General features: G+C 55.8%; 1 protein-coding gene across 1 annotated transcript in view; it reads left to right on the forward strand.

Annotated features, from left to right (window-relative positions):
• LOC148590706 (uncharacterized) overlaps nucleotides 1-21,496 on the forward strand; it is a gene marked incomplete at its 3' end in the record, with an annotated part of 33,189 nt that extends 11,693 nt beyond the window's left edge. Inside the window, exons 10-25 of the mRNA XM_088538729.1 lie at nucleotides 205-219; nucleotides 2,910-2,993; nucleotides 3,725-3,886; nucleotides 4,268-4,387; nucleotides 5,911-5,925; nucleotides 8,616-8,699; nucleotides 9,431-9,592; nucleotides 9,974-10,093; nucleotides 11,616-11,630; nucleotides 14,321-14,404; nucleotides 15,136-15,297; nucleotides 15,679-15,798; nucleotides 17,322-17,336; nucleotides 20,025-20,108; nucleotides 20,840-21,001; nucleotides 21,383-21,496. Of these exons, the coding sequence (XP_088394855.1) occupies nucleotides 205-219; nucleotides 2,910-2,993; nucleotides 3,725-3,886; nucleotides 4,268-4,387; nucleotides 5,911-5,925; nucleotides 8,616-8,699; nucleotides 9,431-9,592; nucleotides 9,974-10,093; nucleotides 11,616-11,630; nucleotides 14,321-14,404; nucleotides 15,136-15,297; nucleotides 15,679-15,798; nucleotides 17,322-17,336; nucleotides 20,025-20,108; nucleotides 20,840-21,001; nucleotides 21,383-21,496 (1,518 nt within the window). The remainder of the gene's footprint in view (nucleotides 1-204; nucleotides 220-2,909; nucleotides 2,994-3,724; nucleotides 3,887-4,267; nucleotides 4,388-5,910; nucleotides 5,926-8,615; nucleotides 8,700-9,430; nucleotides 9,593-9,973; nucleotides 10,094-11,615; nucleotides 11,631-14,320; nucleotides 14,405-15,135; nucleotides 15,298-15,678; nucleotides 15,799-17,321; nucleotides 17,337-20,024; nucleotides 20,109-20,839; nucleotides 21,002-21,382) is intronic.
• Nucleotides 21,497-23,412: the final 1,916 nt, after the last annotated feature.

Here is a 23,412-nt window from a genome sequence, read left to right on the forward strand (position 1 = left end):
GCAGCTCCACTCGGAGATAAAAGTGTGTGCTGAGACCTTTGTGTGTGACGCTCTGGAAAGCCTGAAGAAGGAGTTAGAACAGAAACAGCCTGCCAAGGCAAGAGCCTTACCACACAGGTCAGAAGAAAGCCCTGTGCAGAGTGGCCCAAGAGAGCAGCGTGTTCGGCCTCTGACTGCAGGAGATCCAGGCGTGCATTGCAGAAGGCAGGTGGCAAAAGAGCCAAGCCGCAGAGATGGGAATGGGAGCAATGTGGGACAGGTCTTTCCAAAAGCAGAAGGAAGGAGAACTCCTACTGGAAAGTTAGTGGAGAGCCAACCAAGAACAAAGCTCCCTCCCCTCATGGTCCGTGGAATGGTCATGCTTTCAGAGGATGAAGCAGAGGCTCAAGGTTCTGAAGAGAAACATTCAGCTCATCTGCTCCCATCCGTCTGCCAAAGCTCTGAGCATTTTGCTCAGAACACGCCAGAAGACATGCGGAAGCCGCACACTCCCCCCTTGCCAGTTGCATCAACACCTCACTCTGCACTGCTGGAAAACCAGCCTAAAGCGAGGCCAGGGAGCACACGAGACCCTTTCCCCTGCATTGCTCAGCAGTATTGCAGGCAGCCCGTCCCTCCAGCAGCTCCAAAGACCGCTTCTCAGAGCGGAGCCCGGATGAGATCGATGCGTGTAAAGCTGGTGACGGACAAGCCGGGGCAACGTGAACGCTGACAGAGGGCATTACCGGGGCACAGAATAAAGATGTTATTTCCAAGCACTGTGTGGCTGTTCTTGTGTTCCTGTGCTGCTCCGGTGATTTACACCTGTTCATGACAGGGTCCAGCAACTGCTGCGAGAGCTGCGCGAGACCTTGTGCCCAGGTCGCGAGGCAGACGAGGCGAAGCTTCTCTTCAAGCAGCCCACGTGCGGCAAGGGCTCCAGAGTGCCATTTCTTGGGGCGAGGGCATTGGGGCAGGCCTGGGCTATGTAGCCAGAATCCGGGCAGGCAAGGCTGCTCCCACCACTTGCGCTCACACATGTACTCCTGCGCTCGCTTCCCATCCCTTCGTTAGGGTGTCAGTAGAGGCAAGCCTGCTCTGCTTCAGAGTTCACCTGAAGCATTTCCATGGCAGCAGCCGAATGTCTGCAGTAAATTCTGTGCCAGAGGGAGCTCCAAACCTCTTTCAACTGCACAGAGACTTGGTCGACTGTGAACTCCCTCAAGAGTCATTCCATTCCCCACTCTAGCCCCAGCTCCATGTTCGTGTAAGTACACTGGTGGGACACATGTCACTCTCGAAGCAAGCTGCAGCAGTGGGCTTAAGGCTTGCTGAGCCAGAGGTTCCCCAGCATCAGCATTTTCATAGCTGCCGGTGGACTTAGCCAACATGCCATTGTCTACTGCCTGCGTCAGTCTCATTTTGCTTCTACCTGCCCTAAGGCACCCTAAGATTCTATCACTATGAGTGCCACAGTTCAACGACACTTTGTCCAAAATATTTATTTAAATAGAGCACTCTTTATTACCTAGCCATACTGTGTTGAGGAATCCAGCAACACGAAGCACGGAACAGGTAGTAGTAACAAACACCACGGTGACACGGCACTTCCCAGTACACACTGAGTAGCAGACTAGCGGTAAAAGGCCCCCCAGCCTAGGTGCTTTCTGCCTGCAGTTCAGCGGTGTGGACAGACTGCTCCGGTCACACAAACCACAGATAGCATGTGCTCAGCGTACAAAAGATGAGACTTTTTGTCCAACAAATGGCTTGCCAGTATAGGACACCTAAGAAGCCCTGGTGGTCCTCCTAAGAATCCTACCACATGTCACAGGAAGGATGTTTCTTCCCTTGTTACTGTAGTTCTTCCTAGAGAGCATCTAGGCCCATGCAGAGCACCACTTATTGACAAAATACTTGTTTAGAAGGGATTAAGCAGCCGAAGACTTTCAACAGCCTCTCTTTCCATGTTCCCTTTGGTAACATCATGTGGGGAAAGGGCTGGGCCAAAAAGCCACGGTCAGAGCACCCATCTGGACGGACATGTCCAGTCCAGCCCATTACAAATGGCAGCAATGTGCCTCCCATCACTGAGGCAGAGGGAGGTACATCTCTGGTACAAAGCGAGCTTTAAAAATGCTCAAGAAGATCTGCCGTCTGTGCGAACTGAGCTCCAAGGCCTCTCCTCCAAGGTCTGCGCAAGGCTGCGCCCAGGGAAGACCGGCAAGGCCCCTTGGCAAGGCGAGGGCAGGCCGGGCCTGCAGGCCAGCCCGAGGGGGCCTGCCAGGACGGGCGGTGGCGCGCGAAAGCGGCCATGCGACAATGCGCTATTGTGAGACTGGGGTCACTCGTGAGGCGAGCGGCCGCGGCCAGCAGAGCTGGGTGCTGCTGGAGCCATTGGAGCCAGCGAACGTCGCAGCTCGCGGAGAAAGTTCTGGAAAGAACCATGGACAACATTCTCCGTGCTGATGTCCAAAATGGAGATGGACTAGCGAGAACAGAGGAGAAGAGGGCCGAGGTGTGTACCAGGCTGCAGAGAGGGCTAAGCGTGGGAGCCAGCAACCGTGTGGGGCTGCTGTGGGCTGTGGGAGTGCACAGGGGAGGGAGAGTGACAGGCACAGGGGGGAGGCCGGAGGAGGCTCTTGGGGAACTGTGTCTCTCTGCCGCTGCTGGAGTCCAGCTCCACAGGCCAGAGAGTGCTGTGCAAGGACGTCAGGGCTGGGTAAAGGGGCTGGAGTTGTAGGCAAGTGACCGGAGGAGCAGAGCATGGCTGGGGAATAGGGCACTCTTGGCACCCTCCTTGCGTGGGGCTTTCAAGGCGCACTTCTGGAAGCTGCTGTGCAGGAAGGCTGTGGAGAGCCAAAAGCCCATGAGTGCCTCTGTCTTTCCAGCCCGGGCGCCGAAGACAGCAGCTCAGAGATTCTACTGAGCTGCTGAACTTGCCTCTGGGGGTGAAGATCCCTGTGGAGCCGGGCTCCAGCACTGTGTTCCACCGGACCAAGCTGGGGGTAAAGGTAAAAGCAGCTGAAAGGGGTCAGGAAAGTCTCCTCTTCCTCCTCCTTTTCTTGCCGGACACGCAGAGCATCCTGCAAGAGGGACATTCCTCCATCCAAGCAGTGGGATATCCTGGTGTCAGCGGGAGCTGCAGTCCTTAGTGTGACAGGGAACAGATGGTCTGTGCGCTGAGCGAAGGCAGGAGCTGCCAGGAGGAGGCCCCAGGTCGTGTGCAGGAGTTGGGAGAGAAGGTTGCAACATGGGTCTCTGCCCGTGCATGTGCCTACAGAGCCAGTGGCAGCCTGGTGTGTGGCACTGGAGAAGTGTTCCACGGGGCCCGGCGTGCATCAGGCAGCGAGGCGGCCAGGGATGCTCCTACAGAACCTGGGGGACTCTCCAGGAGAGTTTTCCCTTCCCTCGAGCTCTGTTTGTGCCGAGCTGTAAATGGCAAGGCTTCTCTGCCGAGGAAACTTGTCAAGTATCCCCTTCTACACACAGCCACGAGATGGGAGCTGTGGAGCTGTGGATGGTTCTCCTCGCCTGAAAAGTCTCCAAGTAGAATAAGCTTTCCTTTGGGTATGATTTCTCCGTATCCCTGTGGGTACAGAGTGAGCTAGGTGCTGAGCCAGGAATGACCCTAAATCTCAGAGCCTGGAGAGCTAGCCCTATGAGCTGACAAAGCTCCAAAGTGTCTTTGTCTCTTTCCTCAGCCATCCTACCCTGATCTTGCCATGCACAATGTATCTTACAGCTTCACCAGCCGGCCAGTCACTTTGATCTTGGAGATCCACACTGTCATTTACTGGGGAATGAGTACAACAGCCTGCATGACCCCCATTTGCGGGAGTACTACAGCCGCAAAGAGCATTTGCGTAGGCTGAGGAGAGAAGGCTTCATCACGGAGGATGGCAAAGTAGGTTGTCCATGTGGGTGAGATGATGCCCTTCCAAAGGAGGGGGAGGTTGCCAGAGCGCTTGCTGCAGCCGCTCCTTGCAGGTGGAGGGCTCAGGGTTGTTGTGCTGCTTTCGCTGCTGCGGGGCAGGAGGAGCCCAAAGCTTGCTCTAGGCATTCCCACCTGCTCTTCCCAGGCTGTGTGTCGCTGCCACAGCAGCGGGTGCGTGGCCAGGGGGCCCAGTGATGAGCACGAGTCCCCACTGGGTGGTGGGAGCAAAGCCCCTCGATGCTGGGCCGGGCCGGGAGCACAGCTCTCGCTGGGCTAGCGCTCCTCCTGGCAAGGCAGGCTGCGCGTGAGCGGCCAAAGCGCTAGATGATTTCTGCCCTCATCTCCTCGTAGGTTGTCTGCAATCTGCATGAATTCAACCAGTACAGGCAGTACCTGACGACGCTCAAGATAGAGCTCGAGAAAGCAGATGGGCAGGAACACGAGCCTAAACCTCAGGGTGCACAGGTACGCGTCGTGGTGCAGAGGGATGGGGTTTCACATCAATTCTGCCAGAAAGGCATGACCTGAAGAAGTGGTGAAGGCTGCGCTGGTGTGCCAGCTCTTGCGGCATGGAAAGGTTTGCGTCGCTCTGTGCTGAGCAGCTGATGCAGGATTTGGGCACGGGTGGGAAAGTGGTCCCTGAGTGCCCTCTGAGAGTGCTGAGGGAAGCCTTTCCCTCCTGGTCCCTGCTTCCCTCTCCTGGGCAAGGGCTTCTCAGAAAGCATGGCGATGCAGGGATCTCCAGGAACAAGGGCTGCTTGTTCCTACTCATAAAACGAGCATTCCTCACATTCAGGTCTGGACAAGGTGCCAAGGAGCCTCTGAAGATAAGCAGAGGTGTGGTGGGAGCCAAGTAGGCAACACCCGCGGCAGCCAAGACCCCAACACCCGTGGTAGAGACGACAAGGGCAAAGGGTTCAGATCAGTAAGTCAACCTCCTCCATCCTCTCTCTCCAGCTGGTTCACCGTTCACTGGTTAATTCCTCCTGGTTTCTGTTGCAGAAGTGCTCAAAGGAACAGCGGCACGCTAAAACCCGCACTCCCTTGAACTGGAATACCCTGACAGAAGTGCGGGAGCTGGCAGAGAGCACAGTCAACAAAGTGCTGCAGAGGGTGAAAGAGCTGGAGCAGCCAGTCCACGTTTTAAGGAGTGCCCCCCTTGCAGTTCGGGGAGGGCTGTTTTGTAGCGGAGGAAGGGCAGAGCATTCAGAGAAGCCTCCTGCGGATGTGCGGGAGGAAGTTTTGCTGGTGGCTAGAGACATTGCAGCAGCCCTTTTGGATCATCTGGCGAAGGAAGGTGCATACAGAGCATCAGATGCCTCTGAGGCCAGGCTGTTGGCCAGTCGCAAAAGGCAGCAGCGCGTTGCCGCAGGACCCACGCGAGCGGGCAAATTGGGAGAAAGAAAAGCCAGGCAAGCTGAACTCCCAAGGTTTGATGGAGGACTTCCTCTGCCTTCGCTTCACAAAATCATCCAGGATGCTGCTGAAAATATTGCAGCCACCTTGCAAATGTTTGCAGCATCTCAGTTTGAGCATCACTTCCACTGCAAGTACTCTGAAATGCTCAAGCTGCCCATGAAGACAATTTGTCAGAGGCAGCTGCAACCACCCCAGGCACCTTCCTCCAACCACGTCATTGAAGATGGAGCATCATCTAGAACCTCTGAACACGAGACAGCAGACGCCAAAAACTTGCTTGCGTTGCAATCCTCCCAAAATCGTGCTGAGCTATCCCAAGCCAGGAGCACGCTCGAAGGGGAAGGCATTGCCAAAGCAATTTCCAAGGTTCAGCAGCTCCACTCGGAGATAAAAGTGTGTGCTGAGACCTTTGTGTGTGACGCTCTGGAAAGCCTGAAGAAGGAGTTAGAACAGAAACAGCCTGCCAAGGCAAGAGCCTTACCACACAGGTCAGAAGAAAGCCCTGTGCAGAGTGGCCCAAGAGAGCAGCGTGTTCGGCCTCTGACTGCAGGAGATCCAGGCGTGCATTGCAGAAGGCAGGTGGCAAAAGAGCCAAGCCGCAGAGATGGGAATGGGAGCAATGTGGGACAGGTCTTTCCAAAAGCAGAAGGAAGGAGAACTCCTACTGGAAAGTTAGTGGAGAGCCAACCAAGAACAAAGCTCCCTCCCCTCATGGTCCGTGGAATGGTCATGCTTTCAGAGGATGAAGCAGAGGCTCAAGGTTCTGAAGAGAAACATTCAGCTCATCTGCTCCCATCCGTCTGCCAAAGCTCTGAGCATTTTGCTCAGAGCACGCCAGAAGACATGCGGAAGCCGCACACTCCCCCCTTGCCAGTTGCATCAACACCTCACTCTGCACTGCTGGAAAACCAGCCTAAAGCGAGGCCAGGGAGCACACGAGACCCTTTCCCCTGCATTGCTCAGCAGTATTGCAGGCAGCCCGTCCCTCCAGCAGCTCCAAAGACCGCTTCTCAGAGCGGAGCCCGGATGAGATCGATGCGTGTAAAGCTGGTGACGGACAAGCCGGGGCAACGTGAACGCTGACAGAGGGCATTACCGGGGCACAGAATAAAGATGTTATTTCCAAGCACTGTGTGGCTGTTCTTGTGTTCCTGTGCTGCTCCGGTGATTTACACCTGTTCATGACAGGGTCCAGCAACTGCTGCGAGAGCTGCGCGAGACCTTGTGCCCAGGTCGCGAGGCAGACGAGGCGAAGCTTCTCTTCAAGCAGCCCACGTGCGGCAAGGGCTCCAGAGTGCCATTTCTTGGGGCGAGGGCATTGGGGCAGGCCTGGGCTATGTAGCCAGAATCCGGGCAGGCAAGGCTGCTCCCACCACTTGCGCTCACACATGTACTCCTGCGCTCGCTTCCCATCCCTTCGTTAGGGTGTCAGTAGAGGCAAGCCTGCTCTGCTTCAGAGTTCACCTGAAGCATTTCCATGGCAGCAGCCGAATGTCTGCAGTAAATTCTGTGCCAGAGGGAGCTCCAAACCTCTTTCAACTGCACAGAGACTTGGTCGACTGTGAACTCCCTCAAGAGTCATTCCATTCCCCACTCTAGCCCCAGCTCCATGTTCGTGTAAGTACACTGGTGGGACACATGTCACTCTCGAAGCAAGCTGCAGCAGTGGGCTTAAGGCTTGCTGAGCCAGAGGTTCCCCAGCATCAGCATTTTCATAGCTGCCGGTGGACTTAGCCAACATGCCATTGTCTACTGCCTGCGTCAGTCTCATTTTGCTTCTACCTGCCCTAAGGCACCCTAAGATTCTATCACTATGAGTGCCACAGTTCAACGACACTTTGTCCAAAATATTTATTTAAATAGAGCACTCTTTATTACCTAGCCATACTGTGTTGAGGAATCCAGCAACACGAAGCACGGAACAGGTAGTAGTAACAAACACCACGGTGACACGGCACTTCCCAGTACACACTGAGTAGCAGACTAGCGGTAAAAGGCCCCCCAGCCTAGGTGCTTTCTGCCTGCAGTTCAGCGGTGTGGACAGACTGCTCCGGTCACACAAACCACAGATAGCATGTGCTCAGCGTACAAAAGATGAGACTTTTTGTCCAACAAATGGCTTGCCAGTATAGGACACCTAAGAAGCCCTGGTGGTCCTCCTAAGAATCCTACCACATGTCACAGGAAGGATGTTTCTTCCCTTGTTACTGTAGTTCTTCCTAGAGAGCATCTAGGCCCATGCAGAGCACCACTTATTGACAAAATACTTGTTTAGAAGGGATTAAGCAGCCGAAGACTTTCAACAGCCTCTCTTTCCATGTTCCCTTTGGTAACATCATGTGGGGAAAGGGCTGGGCCAAAAAGCCACGGTCAGAGCACCCATCTGGACGGACATGTCCAGTCCAGCCCATTACAAATGGCAGCAATGTGCCTCCCATCACTGAGGCAGAGGGAGGTACATCTCTGGTACAAAGCGAGCTTTAAAAATGCTCAAGAAGATCTGCCGTCTGTGCGAACTGAGCTCCAAGGCCTCTCCTCCAAGGTCTGCGCAAGGCTGCGCCCAGGGAAGACCGGCAAGGCCCCTTGGCAAGGCGAGGGCAGGCCGGGCCTGCAGGCCAGCCCGAGGGGGCCTGCCAGGACGGGCGGTGGCGCGCGAAAGCGGCCATGCGACAATGCGCTATTGTGAGACTGGGGTCACTCGTGAGGCGAGCGGCCGCGGCCAGCAGAGCTGGGTGCTGCTGGAGCCATTGGAGCCAGCGAACGTCGCAGCTCGCGGAGAAAGTTCTGGAAAGAACCATGGACAACATTCTCCGTGCTGATGTCCAAAATGGAGATGGACTAGCGAGAACAGAGGAGAAGAGGGCCGAGGTGTGTACCAGGCTGCAGAGAGGGCTAAGCGTGGGAGCCAGCAACCGTGTGGGGCTGCTGTGGGCTGTGGGAGTGCACAGGGGAGGGAGAGTGACAGGCACAGGGGGGAGGCCGGAGGAGGCTCTTGGGGAACTGTGTCTCTCTGCCGCTGCTGGAGTCCAGCTCCACAGGCCAGAGAGTGCTGTGCAAGGACGTCAGGGCTGGGTAAAGGGGCTGGAGTTGTAGGCAAGTGACCGGAGGAGCAGAGCATGGCTGGGGAATAGGGCACTCTTGGCACCCTCCTTGCGTGGGGCTTTCAAGGCGCACTTCTGGAAGCTGCTGTGCAGGAAGGCTGTGGAGAGCCAAAAGCCCATGAGTGCCTCTGTCTTTCCAGCCCGGGCGCCGAAGACAGCAGCTCAGAGATTCTACTGAGCTGCTGAACTTGCCTCTGGGGGTGAAGATCCCTGTGGAGCCGGGCTCCAGCACTGTGTTCCACCGGACCAAGCTGGGGGTAAAGGTAAAAGCAGCTGAAAGGGGTCAGGAAAGTCTCCTCTTCCTCCTCCTTTTCTTGCCGGACACGCAGAGCATCCTGCAAGAGGGACATTCCTCCATCCAAGCAGTGGGATATCCTGGTGTCAGCGGGAGCTGCAGTCCTTAGTGTGACAGGGAACAGATGGTCTGTGCGCTGAGCGAAGGCAGGAGCTGCCAGGAGGAGGCCCCAGGTCGTGTGCAGGAGTTGGGAGAGAAGGTTGCAACATGGGTCTCTGCCCGTGCATGTGCCTACAGAGCCAGTGGCAGCCTGGTGTGTGGCACTGGAGAAGTGTTCCACGGGGCCCGGCGTGCATCAGGCAGCGAGGCGGCCAGGGATGCTCCTACAGAACCTGGGGGACTCTCCAGGAGAGTTTTCCCTTCCCTCGAGCTCTGTTTGTGCCGAGCTGTAAATGGCAAGGCTTCTCTGCCGAGGAAACTTGTCAAGTATCCCCTTCTACACACAGCCACGAGATGGGAGCTGTGGAGCTGTGGATGGTTCTCCTCGCCTGAAAAGTCTCCAAGTAGAATAAGCTTTCCTTTGGGTATGATTTCTCCGTATCCCTGTGGGTACAGAGTGAGCTAGGTGCTGAGCCAGGAATGACCCTAAATCTCAGAGCCTGGAGAGCTAGCCCTATGAGCTGACAAAGCTCCAAAGTGTCTTTGTCTCTTTCCTCAGCCATCCTACCCTGATCTTGCCATGCACAATGTATCTTACAGCTTCACCAGCCGGCCAGTCACTTTGATCTTGGAGATCCACACTGTCATTTACTGGGGAATGAGTACAACAGCCTGCATGACCCCCATTTGCGGGACTACTACAGCCGCAAAGAGCATTTGCGTAGGCTGAGGAGAGAAGGCTTCATCACGGAGGATGGCAAAGTAGGTTGTCCATGTGGGTGAGATGATGCCCTTCCAAAGGAGGGGGAGGTTGCCAGAGCGCTTGCTGCAGCCGCTCCTTGCAGGTGGAGGGCTCAGGGTTGTTGTGCTGCTTTCGCTGCTGCGGGGCAGGAGGAGCCCAAAGCTTGCTCTAGGCATTCCCACCTGCTCTTCCCAGGCTGTGTGTCGCTGCCACAGCAGCGGGTGCGTGGCCAGGGGGCCCAGTGATGAGCACGAGTCCCCACTGGGTGGTGGGAGCAAAGCCCCTCGATGCTGGGCCGGGCCGGGAGCGCAGCTCTCGCTGGGCTAGCGCTCCTCCTGGCAAGGCAGGCTGCGCGTGAGCGGCCAAAGCGCTAGATGATTTCTGCCCTCATCTCCTCGTAGGTTGTCTGCAATCTGCATGAATTCAACCAGTACAGGCAGTACCTGACGACGCTCAAGATAGAGCTCGAGAAAGCAGATGGGCAGGAACACGAGCCTAAACCTCAGGGTGCACAGGTACGCGTCGTGGTGCAGAGGGATGGGGTTTCACATCAATTCTGCCAGAAAGGCATGACCTGAAGAAGTGGTGAAGGCTGCGCTGGTGTGCCAGCTCTTGCGGCATGGAAAGGTTTGCGTCGCTCTGTGCTGAGCAGCTGATGCAGGATTTGGGCACGGGTGGGAAAGTGGTCCCTGAGTGCCCTCTGAGAGTGCTGAGGGAAGCCTTTCCCTCCTGGTCCCTGCTTCCCTCTCCTGGGCAAGGGCTTCTCAGAAAGCATGGCGATGCAGGGATCTCCAGGAACAAGGGCTGCTTGTTCCTACTCATAAAACGAGCATTCCTCACATTCAGGTCTGGACAAGGTGCCAAGGAGCCTCTGAAGATAAGCAGAGGTGTGGTGGGAGCCAAGTAGGCAACACCCGCGGCAGCCAAGACCCCAACACCCGTGGTAGAGACGAAAGGGCAAAGGGTTCAGATCAGTAAGTCAACCTCCTCCATCCTCTCTCTCCAGCTGGTTCACCGTTCACTGGTTAATTCCTCCTGGTTTCTGTTGCAGAAGTGCTCAAAGGAACAGCAGCACGCTAAAACCCGCACTCCCTTGAACTGGAATACCCTGACAGAAGTGCGGGAGCTGGCAGAGAGCACAGTCAACAAAGTGCTGCAGAGGGTGAAAGAGCTGGAGCAGCCAGTCCACGTTTTAAGGAGTGCCCCCCTTGCAGTTCGGGGAGGGCTGTTTTGTAGCGGAGGAAGGGCAGAGCATTCAGAGAAGCCTCCTGCGGATGTGCGGGAGGAAGTTTTGCTGGTGGCTAGAGACATTGCAGCAGCCCTTTTGGATCATCTGGCGAAGGAAGGTGCATACAGAGCATCAGATGCCTCTGAGGCCAGGCTGTTGGCCAGTCGCAAAAGGCAGCAGCGCGTTGCCGCAGGACCCACGCGAGCGGGCAAATTGGGAGAAAGAAAAGCCAGGCAAGCTGAACTCCCAAGGTTTGATGGAGGACTTCCTCTGCCTTCGCTTCACAAAATCATCCAGGATGCTGCTGAAAATATTGCAGCCACCTTGCAAATGTTTGCAGCATCTCAGTTTGAGCATCACTTCCACTGCAAGTACTCTGAAATGCTCAAGCTGCCCATGAAGACAATTTGTCAGAGGCAGCTGCAACCACCCCAGGCACCTTCCTCCAACCACGTCATTGAAGATGGAGCATCATCTAGAACCTCTGAACACGAGACAGCAGACGCCAAAAACTTGCTTGCGTTGCAATCCTCCCAAAATCGTGCTGAGCTATCCCAAGCCAGGAGCACGCTCGAAGGGGAAGGCATTGCCAAAGCAATTTCCAAGGTTCAGCAGCTCCACTCGGAGATAAAAGTGTGTGCTGAGACCTTTGTGTGTGACGCTCTGGAAAGCCTGAAGAAGGAGTTAGAACAGAAACAGCCTGCCAAGGCAAGAGCCTTACCACACAGGTCAGAAGAAAGCCCTGTGCAGAGTGGCCCAAGAGAGCAGCGTGTTCGGCCTCTGACTGCAGGAGATCCAGGCGTGCATTGCAGAAGGCAGGTGGCAAAAGAGCCAAGCCGCAGAGATGGGAATGGGAGCAATGTGGGACAGGTCTTTCCAAAAGCAGAAGGAAGGAGAACTCCTACTGGAAAGTTAGTGGAGAGCCAACCAAGAACAAAGCTCCCTCCCCTCATGGTCCGTGGAATGGTCATGCTTTCAGAGGATGAAGCAGAGGCTCAAGGTTCTGAAGAGAAACATTCAGCTCATCTGCTCCCATCCGTCTGCCAAAGCTCTGAGCATTTTGCTCAGAACACGCCAGAAGACATGCGGAAGCCGCACACTCCCCCCTTGCCAGTTGCATCAACACCTCACTCTGCACTGCTGGAAAACCAGCCTAAAGCGAGGCCAGGGAGCACACGAGACCCTTTCCACTGCATTGCTCAGCAGTATTGCAGGCAGCCCGTCCCTCCAGCAGCTCCAAAGACCGCTTCTCAGAGCGGAGCCCGGATGAGATCGATGCGTGTAAAGCTGGTGACGGACAAGCCGGGGCAACGTGAACGCTGACAGAGGGCATTACCGGGGCACAGAATAAAGATGTTATTTCCAAGCACTGTGTGGCTGTTCTTGTGTTCCTGTGCTGCTCCGGTGATTTACACCTGTTCATGACAGGGTCCAGCAACTGCTGCGAGAGCTGCGCGAGACCTTGTGCCCAGGTCGCGAGGCAGACGAGGCGAAGCTTCTCTTCAAGCAGCCCACGTGCGGCAAGGGCTCCAGAGTGCCATTTCTTGGGGCGAGGGCATTGGGGCAGGCCTGGGCTATGTAGCCAGAATCCGGGCAGGCAAGGCTGCTCCCACCACTTGCGCTCACACATGTACTCCTGCGCTCGCTTCCCATCCCTTCGTTAGGGTGTCAGTAGAGGCAAGCCTGCTCTGCTTCAGAGTTCACCTGAAGCATTTCCATGGCAGCAGCCGAATGTCTGCAGTAAATTCTGTGCCAGAGGGAGCTCCAAACCTCTTTCAACTGCACAGAGACTTGGTCGACTGTGAACTCCCTCAAGAGTCATTCCATTCCCCACTCTAGCCCCAGCTCCATGTTCGTGTAAGTACACTGGTGGGACACATGTCACTCTCGAAGCAAGCTGCAGCAGTGGGCTTAAGGCTTGCTGAGCCAGAGGTTCCCCAGCATCAGCATTTTCATAGCTGCCGGTGGACTTAGCCAACATGCCATTGTCTACTGCCTGCGTCAGTCTCATTTTGCTTCTACCTGCCCTAAGGCACCCTAAGATTCTATCACTATGAGTGCCACAGTTCAACGACACTTTGTCCAAAATATTTATTTAAATAGAGCACTCTTTATTACCTAGCCATACTGTGTTGAGGAATCCAGCAACACGAAGCACGGAACAGGTAGTAGTAACAAACACCACGGTGACACGGCACTTCCCAGTACACACTGAGTAGCAGACTAGCGGTAAAAGGCCCCCCAGCCTAGGTGCTTTCTGCCTGCAGTTCAGCGGTGTGGACAGACTGCTCCGGTCACACAAACCACAGATAGCATGTGCTCAGCGTACAAAAGATGAGACTTTTTGTCCAACAAATGGCTTGCCAGTATAGGACACCTAAGAAGCCCTGGTGGTCCTCCTAAGAATCCTACCACATGTCACAGGAAGGATGTTTCTTCCCTTGTTACTGTAGTTCTTCCTAGAGAGCATCTAGGCCCATGCAGAGCACCACTTATTGACAAAATACTTGTTTAGAAGGGATTAAGCAGCCGAAGACTTTCAACAGCCTCTCTTTCCATGTTCCCTTTGGTAACATCATGTGGGGAAAGGGCTGGGCCAAAAAGCCACGGTCAGAGCACCCATCTGGACGGACATGTCCAGTCCAGCCCATTACAAATGGCAGCAATGTGCCTCCCATCACTGAGGCAGAGGGAGGTACATCTCTGGTACAAAGCGAGCTTTAAAAATGCTCAAGAAGATCTGCCGTCTGTGCGAACTGAGCTCCAAGGCCTCTCCTCCAAGGTCTGCGCAAGGCTGCGCCCAGGGAAGACCGGCAAGGCCCCTTGGCAAGGCGAGGGCAGGCCGGGCCTGCAGGCCAGCCCGAGGGGGCCTGCCAGGACGGGCGGTGGCGCGCGAAAGCGGCCATGCGACAATGCGCTATTGTGAGACTGGGGTCACTCGTGAGGCGAGCGGCCGCGGCCAGCAGAGCTGGGTGCTGCTGGAGCCATTGGAGCCAGCGAACGTCGCAGCTCGCGGAGAAAGTTCTGGAAAGAACCATGGACAACATTCTCCGTGCTGATGTCCAAAATGGAGATGGACTAGCGAGAACAGAGGAGAAGAGGGCCGAGGTGTGTACCAGGCTGCAGAGAGGGCTAAGCGTGGGAGCCAGCAACCGTGTGGGGCTGCTGTGGGCTGTGGGAGTGCACAGGGGAGGGAGAGTGACAGGCACAGGGGGGAGGCCGGAGGAGGCTCTTGGGGAACTGTGTCTCTCTGCCGCTGCTGGAGTCCAGCTCCACAGGCCAGAGAGTGCTGTGCAAGGACGTCAGGGCTGGGTAAAGGGGCTGGAGTTGTAGGCAAGTGACCGGAGGAGCAGAGCATGGCTGGGGAATAGGGCACTCTTGGCACCCTCCTTGCGTGGGGCTTTCAAGGCGCACTTCTGGAAGCTGCTGTGCAGGAAGGCTGTGGAGAGCCAAAAGCCCATGAGTGCCTCTGTCTTTCCAGCCCGGGCGCCGAAGACAGCAGCTCAGAGATTCTACTGAGCTGCTGAACTTGCCTCTGGGGGTGAAGATCCCTGTGGAGCCGGGCTCCAGCACTGTGTTCCACCGGACCAAGCTGGGGGTAAAGGTAAAAGCAGCTGAAAGGGGTCAGGAAAGTCTCCTCTTCCTCCTCCTTTTCTTGCCGGACACGCAGAGCATCCTGTAAGAGGGACATTCCTCCATCCAAGCAGTGGGATATCCTGGTGTCAGCGGGAGCTGCAGTCCTTAGTGTGACAGGGAACAGATGGTCTGTGCGCTGAGCGAAGGCAGGAGCTGCCAGGAGGAGGCCCCAGGTCGTGTGCAGGAGTTGGGAGAGAAGGTTGCAACATGGGTCTCTGCCCGTGCATGTGCCTACAGAGCCAGTGGCAGCCTGGTGTGTGGCACTGGAGAAGTGTTCCACGGGGCCCGGCGTGCATCAGGCAGCGAGGCGGCCAGGGATGCTCCTACAGAACCTGGGGGACTCTCCAGGAGAGTTTTCCCTTCCCTCGAGCTCTGTTTGTGCCGAGCTGTAAATGGCAAGGCTTCTCTGCCGAGGAAACTTGTCAAGTATCCCCTTCTACACACAGCCACGAGATGGGAGCTGTGGAGCTGTGGATGGTTCTCCTCGCCTGAAAAGTCTCCAAGTAGAATAAGCTTTCCTTTGGGTATGATTTCTCCGTATCCCTGTGGGTACAGAGTGAGCTAGGTGCTGAGCCAGGAATGACCCTAAATCTCAGAGCCTGGAGAGCTAGCCCTATGAGCTGACAAAGCTCCAAAGTGTCTTTGTCTCTTTCCTCAGCCATCCTACCCTGATCTTGCCATGCACAATGTATCTTACAGCTTCACCAGCCGGCCAGTCACTTTGATCTTGGAGATCCACACTGTCATTTACTGGGGAATGAGTACAACAGCCTGCATGACCCCCATTTGCGGGACTACTACAGCCGCAAAGAGCATTTGCGTAGGCTGAGGAGAGAAGGCTTCATCACGGAGGATGGCAAAGTAGGTTGTCCATGTGGGTGAGATGATGCCCTTCCAAAGGAGGGGGAGGTTGCCAGAGCGCTTGCTGCAGCCGCTCCTTGCAGGTGGAGGGCTCAGGGTTGTTGTGCTGCTTTCGCTGCTGCGGGGCAGGAGGAGCCCAAAGCTTGCTCTAGGCATTCCCACCTGCTCTTCCCAGGCTGTGTGTCGCTGCCACAGCAGCGGGTGCGTGGCCAGGGGGCCCAGTGATGAGCACGAGTCCCCACTGGGTGGTGGGAGCAAAGCCCCTCGATGCTGGGCCGGGCCGGGAGCGCAGCTCTCGCTGGGCTAGCGCTCCTCCTGGCAAGGCAGGCTGCGCGTGAGCGGCCAAAGCGCTAGATGATTTCTGCCCTCATCTCCTCGTAGGTTGTCTGCAATCTGCATGAATTCAACCAGTACAGGCAGTACCTGACGACGCTCAAGATAGAGCTCGAGAAAGCAGATGGGCAGGAACACGAGCCTAAACCTCAGGGTGCACAGGTACGCGTCGTGGTGCAGAGGGATGGGGTTTCACATCAATTCTGCCAGAAAGGCATGACCTGAAGAAGTGGTGAAGGCTGCGCTGGTGTGCCAGCTCTTGCGGCATGGAAAGGTTTGCGTCGCTCTGTGCTGAGCAGCTGATGCAGGATTTGGGCACGGGTGGGAAAGTGGTCCCTGAGTGCCCTCTGAGAGTGCTGAGGGAAGCCTTTCCCTCCTGGTCCCTGCTTCCCTCTCCTGGGCAAGGGCTTCTCAGAAAGCATGGCAATGCAGGGATCTCCAGGAACAAGGGCTGCTTGTTCCTACTCATAAAACGAGCATTCCTCACATTCAGGTCTGGACAAGGTGCCAAGGAGCCTCTGAAGATAAGCAGAGGTGTGGTGGGAGCCAAGTAGGCAACACCCGCGGCAGCCAAGACCCCAACACCCGTGGTAGAGACGACAAGGGCAAAGGGTTCAGATCAGTAAGTCAACCTCCTCCATCCTCTCTCTCCAGCTGGTTCACCGTTCACTGGTTAATTCCTCCTGGTTTCTGTTGCAGAAGTGCTCAAAGGAACAGCGGCACGCTAAAACCCGCACTCCCTTGAACTGGAATACCCTGACAGAAGTGCGGGAGCTGGCAGAGAGCACAGTCAACAAAGTGCTGCAGAGGGTGAAAGAGCTGGAGCAGCCAGTCCACGTTTTAAGGAGTGCCCCCGTTGCAGTTCGGGGAGGGCTGTTTGGTAGCGGAGGAAGGGCAGAGCATTCAGAGAAGCCTCCTGCGGATGTGCGGGAGGAAGTTTTGCTGGTGGCTAGAGACATTGCAGCAGCCCTTTTGGATCATCTGGCGAAGGAAGGTGCATACAGAGCATCAGATGCCTCTGAGGCCAGGCTGTTGGCCAGTCGCAAAAGGCAGCAGCGCGTTGCCGCAGGACCCACGCGAGCGGGCAAATTGGGAGAAAGAAAAGCCAGGCAAGCTGAACTCCCAAGGTTTGATGGAGGACTTCCTCTGCCTTCGCTTCACAAAATCATCCAGGATGCTGCTGAAAATATTGCAGCCACCTTGCAAATGTTTGCAGCATCTCAGTTTGAGCATCACTTCCACTGCAAGTACTCTGAAATGCTCAAGCTGCCCATGAAGACAATTTGTCAGAGGCAGCTGCAACCACCCCAGGCACCTTCCTCCAACCACGTCATTGAAGATGGAGCATCATCTAGAACCTCTGAACACGAGACAGCAGACGCCAAAAACTTGCTTGCGTTGCAATCCTCCCAAAATCGTGCTGAGCTATCCCAAGCCAGGAGCACGCTCGAAGGGGAAGGCATTGCCAAAGCAATTTCCAAGGTTCAGCAGCTCCACTCGGAGATAAAAGTGTGTGCTGAGACCTTTGTGTGTGATGCTCTGGAAAGCCTGAAGAAGGAGTTAGAACAGAAACAGCCTGCCAAGGCAAGAGCCTTACCACACAGGTCAGAAGAAAGCCCTGTGCAGAGTGGCCCAAGAGAGCAGCGTGTTCGGCCTCTGACTGCAGGAGATCCAGGCGTGCATTGCAGAAGGCAGGTGGCAAAAGAGCCAAGCCGGAGAGATGGGAATGGGAGCAATGTGGGACAGGTCTTTCCAAAAGCAGAAGGAAGGAGAACTCCTACTGGAAAGTTAGTGGAGAGCCAACCAAGAACAAAGCTCCCTCCCCTCATGGTCCGTGGAATGGTCATGCTTTCAGAGGATGAAGCAGAGGCTCAAGGTTCTGAAGAGAAACATTCAGCTCATCTGCTCCCATCCGTCTGCCAAAGCTCTGAGCATTTTGCTCAGAACACGCCAGAAGACATGCGGAAGCCGCACACTCCCCCCTTGCCAGTTGCATCAACACCTCACTCTGCACTGCTGGAAAACCAGCCTAAAGCGAGGCCAGGGAGCACACGAGACCCTTTCCCCTGCATTGCTCAGCAGTATTGCAGGCAGCCCGTCCCTCCAGCAGCTCCAAAGACCGCTTCTCAGAGCGGAGCCCGGATGAGATCGATGCGTGTAAAGCTGGTGACGGACAAGCCGGGGCAACGTGAACGCTGACAGAGGGCATTACCGGGGCACAGAATAAAGATGTTATTTCCAAGCACTGTGTGGCTGTTCTTGTGTTCCTGTGCTGCTCCGGTGATTTACACCTGTTCATGACAGGGTCCAGCAACTGCTGCGAGAGCTGCGCGAGACCTTGTGCCCAGGTCGCGAGGCAGACGAGGCGAAGCTTCTCTTCAAGCAGCCCACGTGCGGCAAGGGCTCCAGAGTGCCATTTCTTGGGGCGAGGGCATTGGGGCAGGCCTGGGCTATGTAGCCAGAATCCGGGCAGGCAAGGCTGCTCCCACCACTTGCGCTCACACATGTACTCCTGCGCTCGCTTCCCATCCCTTCGTTAGGGTGTCAGTAGAGGCAAGCCTGCTCTGCTTCAGAGTTCACCTGAAGCATTTCCATGGCAGCAGCCGAATGTCTGCAGTAAATTCTGTGCCAGAGGGAGCTCCAAACCTCTTTCAACTGCACAGAGACTTGGTCGACTGTGAACTCCCTCAAGAGTCATTCCATTCCCCACTCTAGCCCCAGCTCCATGTTCGTGTAAGTACACTGGTGGGACACATGTCACTCTCGAAGCAAGCTGCAGCAGTGGGCTTAAGGCTTGCTGAGCCAGAGGTTCCCCAGCATCAGCATTTTCATAGCTGCCGGTGGACTTAGCCAACATGCCATTGTCTACTGCCTGCGTCAGTCTCATTTTGCTTCTACCTGCCCTAAGGCACCCTAAGATTCTATCACTATGAGTGCCACAGTTCAACGACACTTTGTCCAAAATATTTATTTAAATAGAGCACTCTTTATTACCTAGCCATACTGTGTTGAGGAATCCAGCAACACGAAGCACGGAACAGGTAGTAGTAACAAACACCACGGTGACACGGCACTTCCCAGTACACTGAGTAGCAGACTAGCGGTAAAAGGCCCCCCAGCCTAGGTGCTTTCTGCCTGCAGTTCAGCGGTGTGGACAGACTGCTCCGGTCACACAAACCACAGATAGCATGTGCTCAGCGTACAAAAGATGAGACTTTTTGTCCAACAAATGGCTTGCCAGTATAGGACACCTAAGAAGCCCTGGTGGTCCTCCTAAGAATCCTACCACATGTCACAGGAAGGATGTTTCTTCCCTTGTTACTGTAGTTCTTCCTAGAGAGCATCTAGGCCCATGCAGAGCACCACTTATTGACAAAATACTTGTTTAGAAGGGATTAAGCAGCCGAAGACTTTCAACAGCCTCTCTTTCCATGTTCCCTTTGGTAACATCATGTGGGGAAAGGGCTGGGCCAAAAAGCCACGGTCAGAGCACCCATCTGGACGGACATGTCCAGTCCAGCCCATTACAAATGGCAGCAATGTGCCTCCCATCACTGAGGCAGAGGGAGGTACATCTCTGGTACAAAGCGAGCTTTAAAAATGCTCAAGAAGATCTGCCGTCTGTGCGAACTGAGCTCCAAGGCCTCTCCTCCAAGGTCTGCGCAAGGCTGCGCCCAGGGAAGACCGGCAAGGCCCCTTGGCAAGGCGAGGGCAGGCCGGGCCTGCAGGCCAGCCCGAGGGGGCCTGCCAGGACGGGCGGTGGCGCGCGAAAGCAGCCATGCGACAATGCGCTATTGTGAGACTGGGGTCACTCGTGAGGCGAGCAGCCGCGGCCAGCAGAGCTGGGTGCTGCTGGAGCCATTGGAGCCAGCGAACGTCGCAGCTCGCGGAGAAAGTTCTGGAAAGAACCATGGACAACATTCTCCGTGCTGATGTCCAAAATGGAGATGGACTAGCGAGAACAGAGGAGAAGAGGGCCGAGGTGTGTACCAGGCTGCAGAGAGGGCTAAGCGTGGGAGCCAGCAACCGTGTGGGGCTGCTGTGGGCTGTGGGAGTGCACAGGGGAGGGAGAGTGACAGGCACAGGGGGGAGGCCGGAGGAGGCTCTTGGGGAACTGTGTCTCTCTGCCGCTGCTGGAGTCCAGCTCCACAGGCCAGAGAGTGCTGTGCAAGGACGTCAGGGCTGGGTAAAGGGGCTGGAGTTGTAGGCAAGTGACCGGAGGAGCAGAGCATGGCTGGGGAATAGGGCACTCTTGGCACCCTCCTTGCGTGGGGCTTTCAAGGCGCACTTCTGGAAGCTGCTGTGCAGGAAGGCTGTGGAGAGCCAAAAGCCCATGAGTGCCTCTGTCTTTCCAGCCCGGGCGCCGAAGACAGCAGCTCAGAGATTCTACTGAGCTGCTGAACTTGCCTCTGGGGGTGAAGATCCCTGTGGAGCCGGGCTCCAGCACTGTGTTCCACCGGACCAAGCTGGGGGTAAAGGTAAAAGCAGCTGAAAGGGGTCAGGAAAGTCTCCTCTTCCTCCTCCTTTTCTTGCCGGACACGCAGAGCATCCTGCAAGAGGGACATTCCTCCATCCAAGCAGTGGGATATCCTGGTGTCAGCGGGAGCTGCAGTCCTTAGTGTGACAGGGAACAGATGGTCTGTGCGCTGAGCGAAGGCAGGAGCTGCCAGGAGGAGGCCCCAGGTCGTGTGCAGGAGTTGGGAGAGAAGGTTGCAACATGGGTCTCTGCCCGTGCATGTGCCTACAGAGCCAGTGGCAGCCTGGTGTGTGGCACTGGAGAAGTGTTCCACGGGGCCCGGCGTGCATCAGGCAGCGAGGCGGCCAGGGATGCTCCTACAGAACCTGGGGGACTCTCCAGGAGAGTTTTCCCTTCCCTCGAGCTCTGTTTGTGCCGAGCTGTAAATGGCAAGGCTTCTCTGCCGAGGAAACTTGTCAAGTATCCCCTTCTACACACAGCCACGAGATGGGAGCTGTGGAGCTGTGGATGGTTCTCCTCGCCTGAAAAGTCTCCAAGTAGAATAAGCTTTCCTTTGGGTATGATTTCTCCGTATCCCTGTGGGTACAGAGTGAGCTAGGTGCTGAGCCAGGAATGACCCTAAATCTCAGAGCCTGGAGAGCTAGCCCTATGAGCTGACAAAGCTCCAAAGTGTCTTTGTCTCTTTCCTCAGCCATCCTACCCTGATCTTGCCATGCACAATGTATCTTACAGCTTCACCAGCCGGCCAGTCACTTTGATCTTGGAGATCCACACTGTCATTTACTGGGGAATGAGTACAACAGCCTGCATGACCCCCATTTGCGGGACTACTACAGCCGCAAAGAGCATTTGCGTAGGCTGAGGAGAGAAGGCTTCATCACGGAGGATGGCAAAGTAGGTTGTCCATGTGGGTGAGATGATGCCCTTCCAAAGGAGGGGGAGGTTGCCAGAGCGCTTGCTGCAGCCGCTCCTTGCAGGTGGAGGGCTCAGGGTTGTTGTGCTGCTTTCGCTGCTGCGGGGCAGGAGGAGCCCAAAGCTTGCTCTAGGCATTCCCACCTGCTCTTCCCAGGCTGTGTGTCGCTGCCACAGCAGCGGGTGCGTGGCCAGGGGGCCCAGTGATGAGCACGAGTCCCCACTGGGTGGTGGGAGCAAAGCCCCTCGATGCTGGGCCGGGCCGGGAGCGCAGCTCTCGCTGGGCTAGCGCTCCTCCTGGCAAGGCAGGCTGCGCGTGAGCGGCCAAAGCGCTAGATGATTTCTGCCCTCATCTCCTCGTAGGTTGTCTGCAATCTGCATGAATTCAACCAGTACAGGCAGTACCTGACGACGCTCAAGATAGAGCTCGAGAAAGCAGATGGGCAGGAACACGAGCCTAAACCTCAGGGTGCACAGGTACGCGTCGTGGTGCAGAGGGATGGGGTTTCACATCAATTCTGCCAGAAAGGCATGACCTGAAGAAGTGGTGAAGGCTGCGCTGGTGTGCCAGCTCTTGCGGCATGGAAAGGTTTGCGTCGCTCTGTGCTGAGCAGCTGATGCAGGATTTGGGCACGGGTGGGAAAGTGGTCCCTGAGTGCCCTCTGAGAGTGCTGAGGGAAGCCTTTCCCTCCTGGTCCCTGCTTCCCTCTCCTGGGCAAGGGCTTCTCAGAAAGCATGGCAATGCAGGGATCTCCAGGAACAAGGGCTGCTTGTTCCTACTCATAAAACGAGCATTCCTCACATTCAGGTCTGGACAAGGTGCCAAGGAGCCTCTGAAGATAAGCAGAGGTGTGGTGGGAGCCAAGTAGGCAACACCCGCGGCAGCCAAGACCCCAACACCCGTGGTAGAGACGACAAGGGCAAAGGGTTCAGATCAGTAAGTCAACCTCCTCCATCCTCTCTCTCCAGCTGGTTCACCGTTCACTGGTTAATTCCTCCTGGTTTCTGTTGCAGAAGTGCTCAAAGGAACAGCGGCACGCTAAAACCCGCACTCCCTTGAACTGGAATACCCTGACAGAAGTGCGGGAGCTGGCAGAGAGCACAGTCAACAAAGTGCTGCAGAGGGTGAAAGAGCTGGAGCAGCCAGTCCACGTTTTAAGGAGTGCCCCCCTTGCAGTTCGGGGAGGGCTGTTTGGTAGCGGAGGAAGGGCAGAGCATTCAGAGAAGCCTCCTGCGGATGTGCGGGAGGAAGTTTTGCTGGTGGCTAGAGACATTGCAGCAGCCCTTTTGGATCATCTGGCGAAGGAAGGTGCATACAGAGCATCAGATGCCTCTGAGGCCAGGCTGTTGGCCAGTCGCAAAAGGCAGCAGCGCGTTGCCGCAGGACCCACGCGAGCGGGCAAATTGGGAGAAAGAAAAGCCAGGCAAGCTGAACTCCCAAGGTTTGATGGAGGACTTCCTCTGCCTTCGCTTCACAAAATCATCCAGGATGCTGCTGAAAATATTGCAGCCACCTTGCAAATGTTTGCAGCATCTCAGTTTGAGCATCACTTCCACTGCAAGTACTCTGAAATGCTCAAGCTGCCCATGAAGACAATTTGTCAGAGGCAGCTGCAACCACCCCAGGCACCTTCCTCCAACCACGTCATTGAAGATGGAGCATCATCTAGAACCTCTGAACACGAGACAGCAGACGCCAAAAACTTGCTTGCGTTGCAATCCTCCCAAAATCGTGCTGAGCTATCCCAAGCCAGGAGCACGCTCGAAGGGGAAGGCATTGCCAAAGCAATTTCCAAGGTTCAGCAGCTCCACTCGGAGATAAAAGTGTGTGCTGAGACCTTTGTGTGTGATGCTCTGGAAAGCCTGAAGAAGGAGTTAGAACAGAAACAGCCTGCCAAGGCAAGAGCCTTACCACACAGGTCAGAAGAAAGCCCTGTGCAGAGTGGCCCAAGAGAGCAGCGTGTTCGGCCTCTGACTGCAGGAGATCCAGGCGTGCATTGCAGAAGGCAGGTGGCAAAAGAGCCAAGCCGCAGAGATGGGAATGGGAGCAATGTGGGACAGGTCTTTCCAAAAGCAGAAGGAAGGAGAACTCCTACTGGAAAGTTAGTGGAGAGCCAACCAAGAACAAAGCTCCCTCCCCTCATGGTCCGTGGGAATGGTCATGCTTTCAGAGGATGAAGCAGAGGCTCAAGGTTCTGAAGAGAAAACATTCAGCTCATCTGCTCCCATCCGTCTGCCAAAGCCTCTGAGCATTTTGCTCAGAACACGCCAGAAGACATGCGGAAGCCGCACACTCCCCCCCTTGCCAGTTTGCATCAACACCTCACTCTGCACTGCTGGAAAACCAGCCTAAAGCGAGGCCAGGGAGCACACGAGACCCTTTCCCCTGCATT

This window comes from Tinamus guttatus, unplaced genomic scaffold (genome assembly GCF_059628265.1).
Source record: "Tinamus guttatus ecotype Peru unplaced genomic scaffold, ASM5962826v1 Tinamus_guttatus_pri_ptg001150l, whole genome shotgun sequence".
Lineage (NCBI taxonomy): Eukaryota > Metazoa > Chordata > Aves > Tinamiformes > Tinamidae > Tinamus > Tinamus guttatus.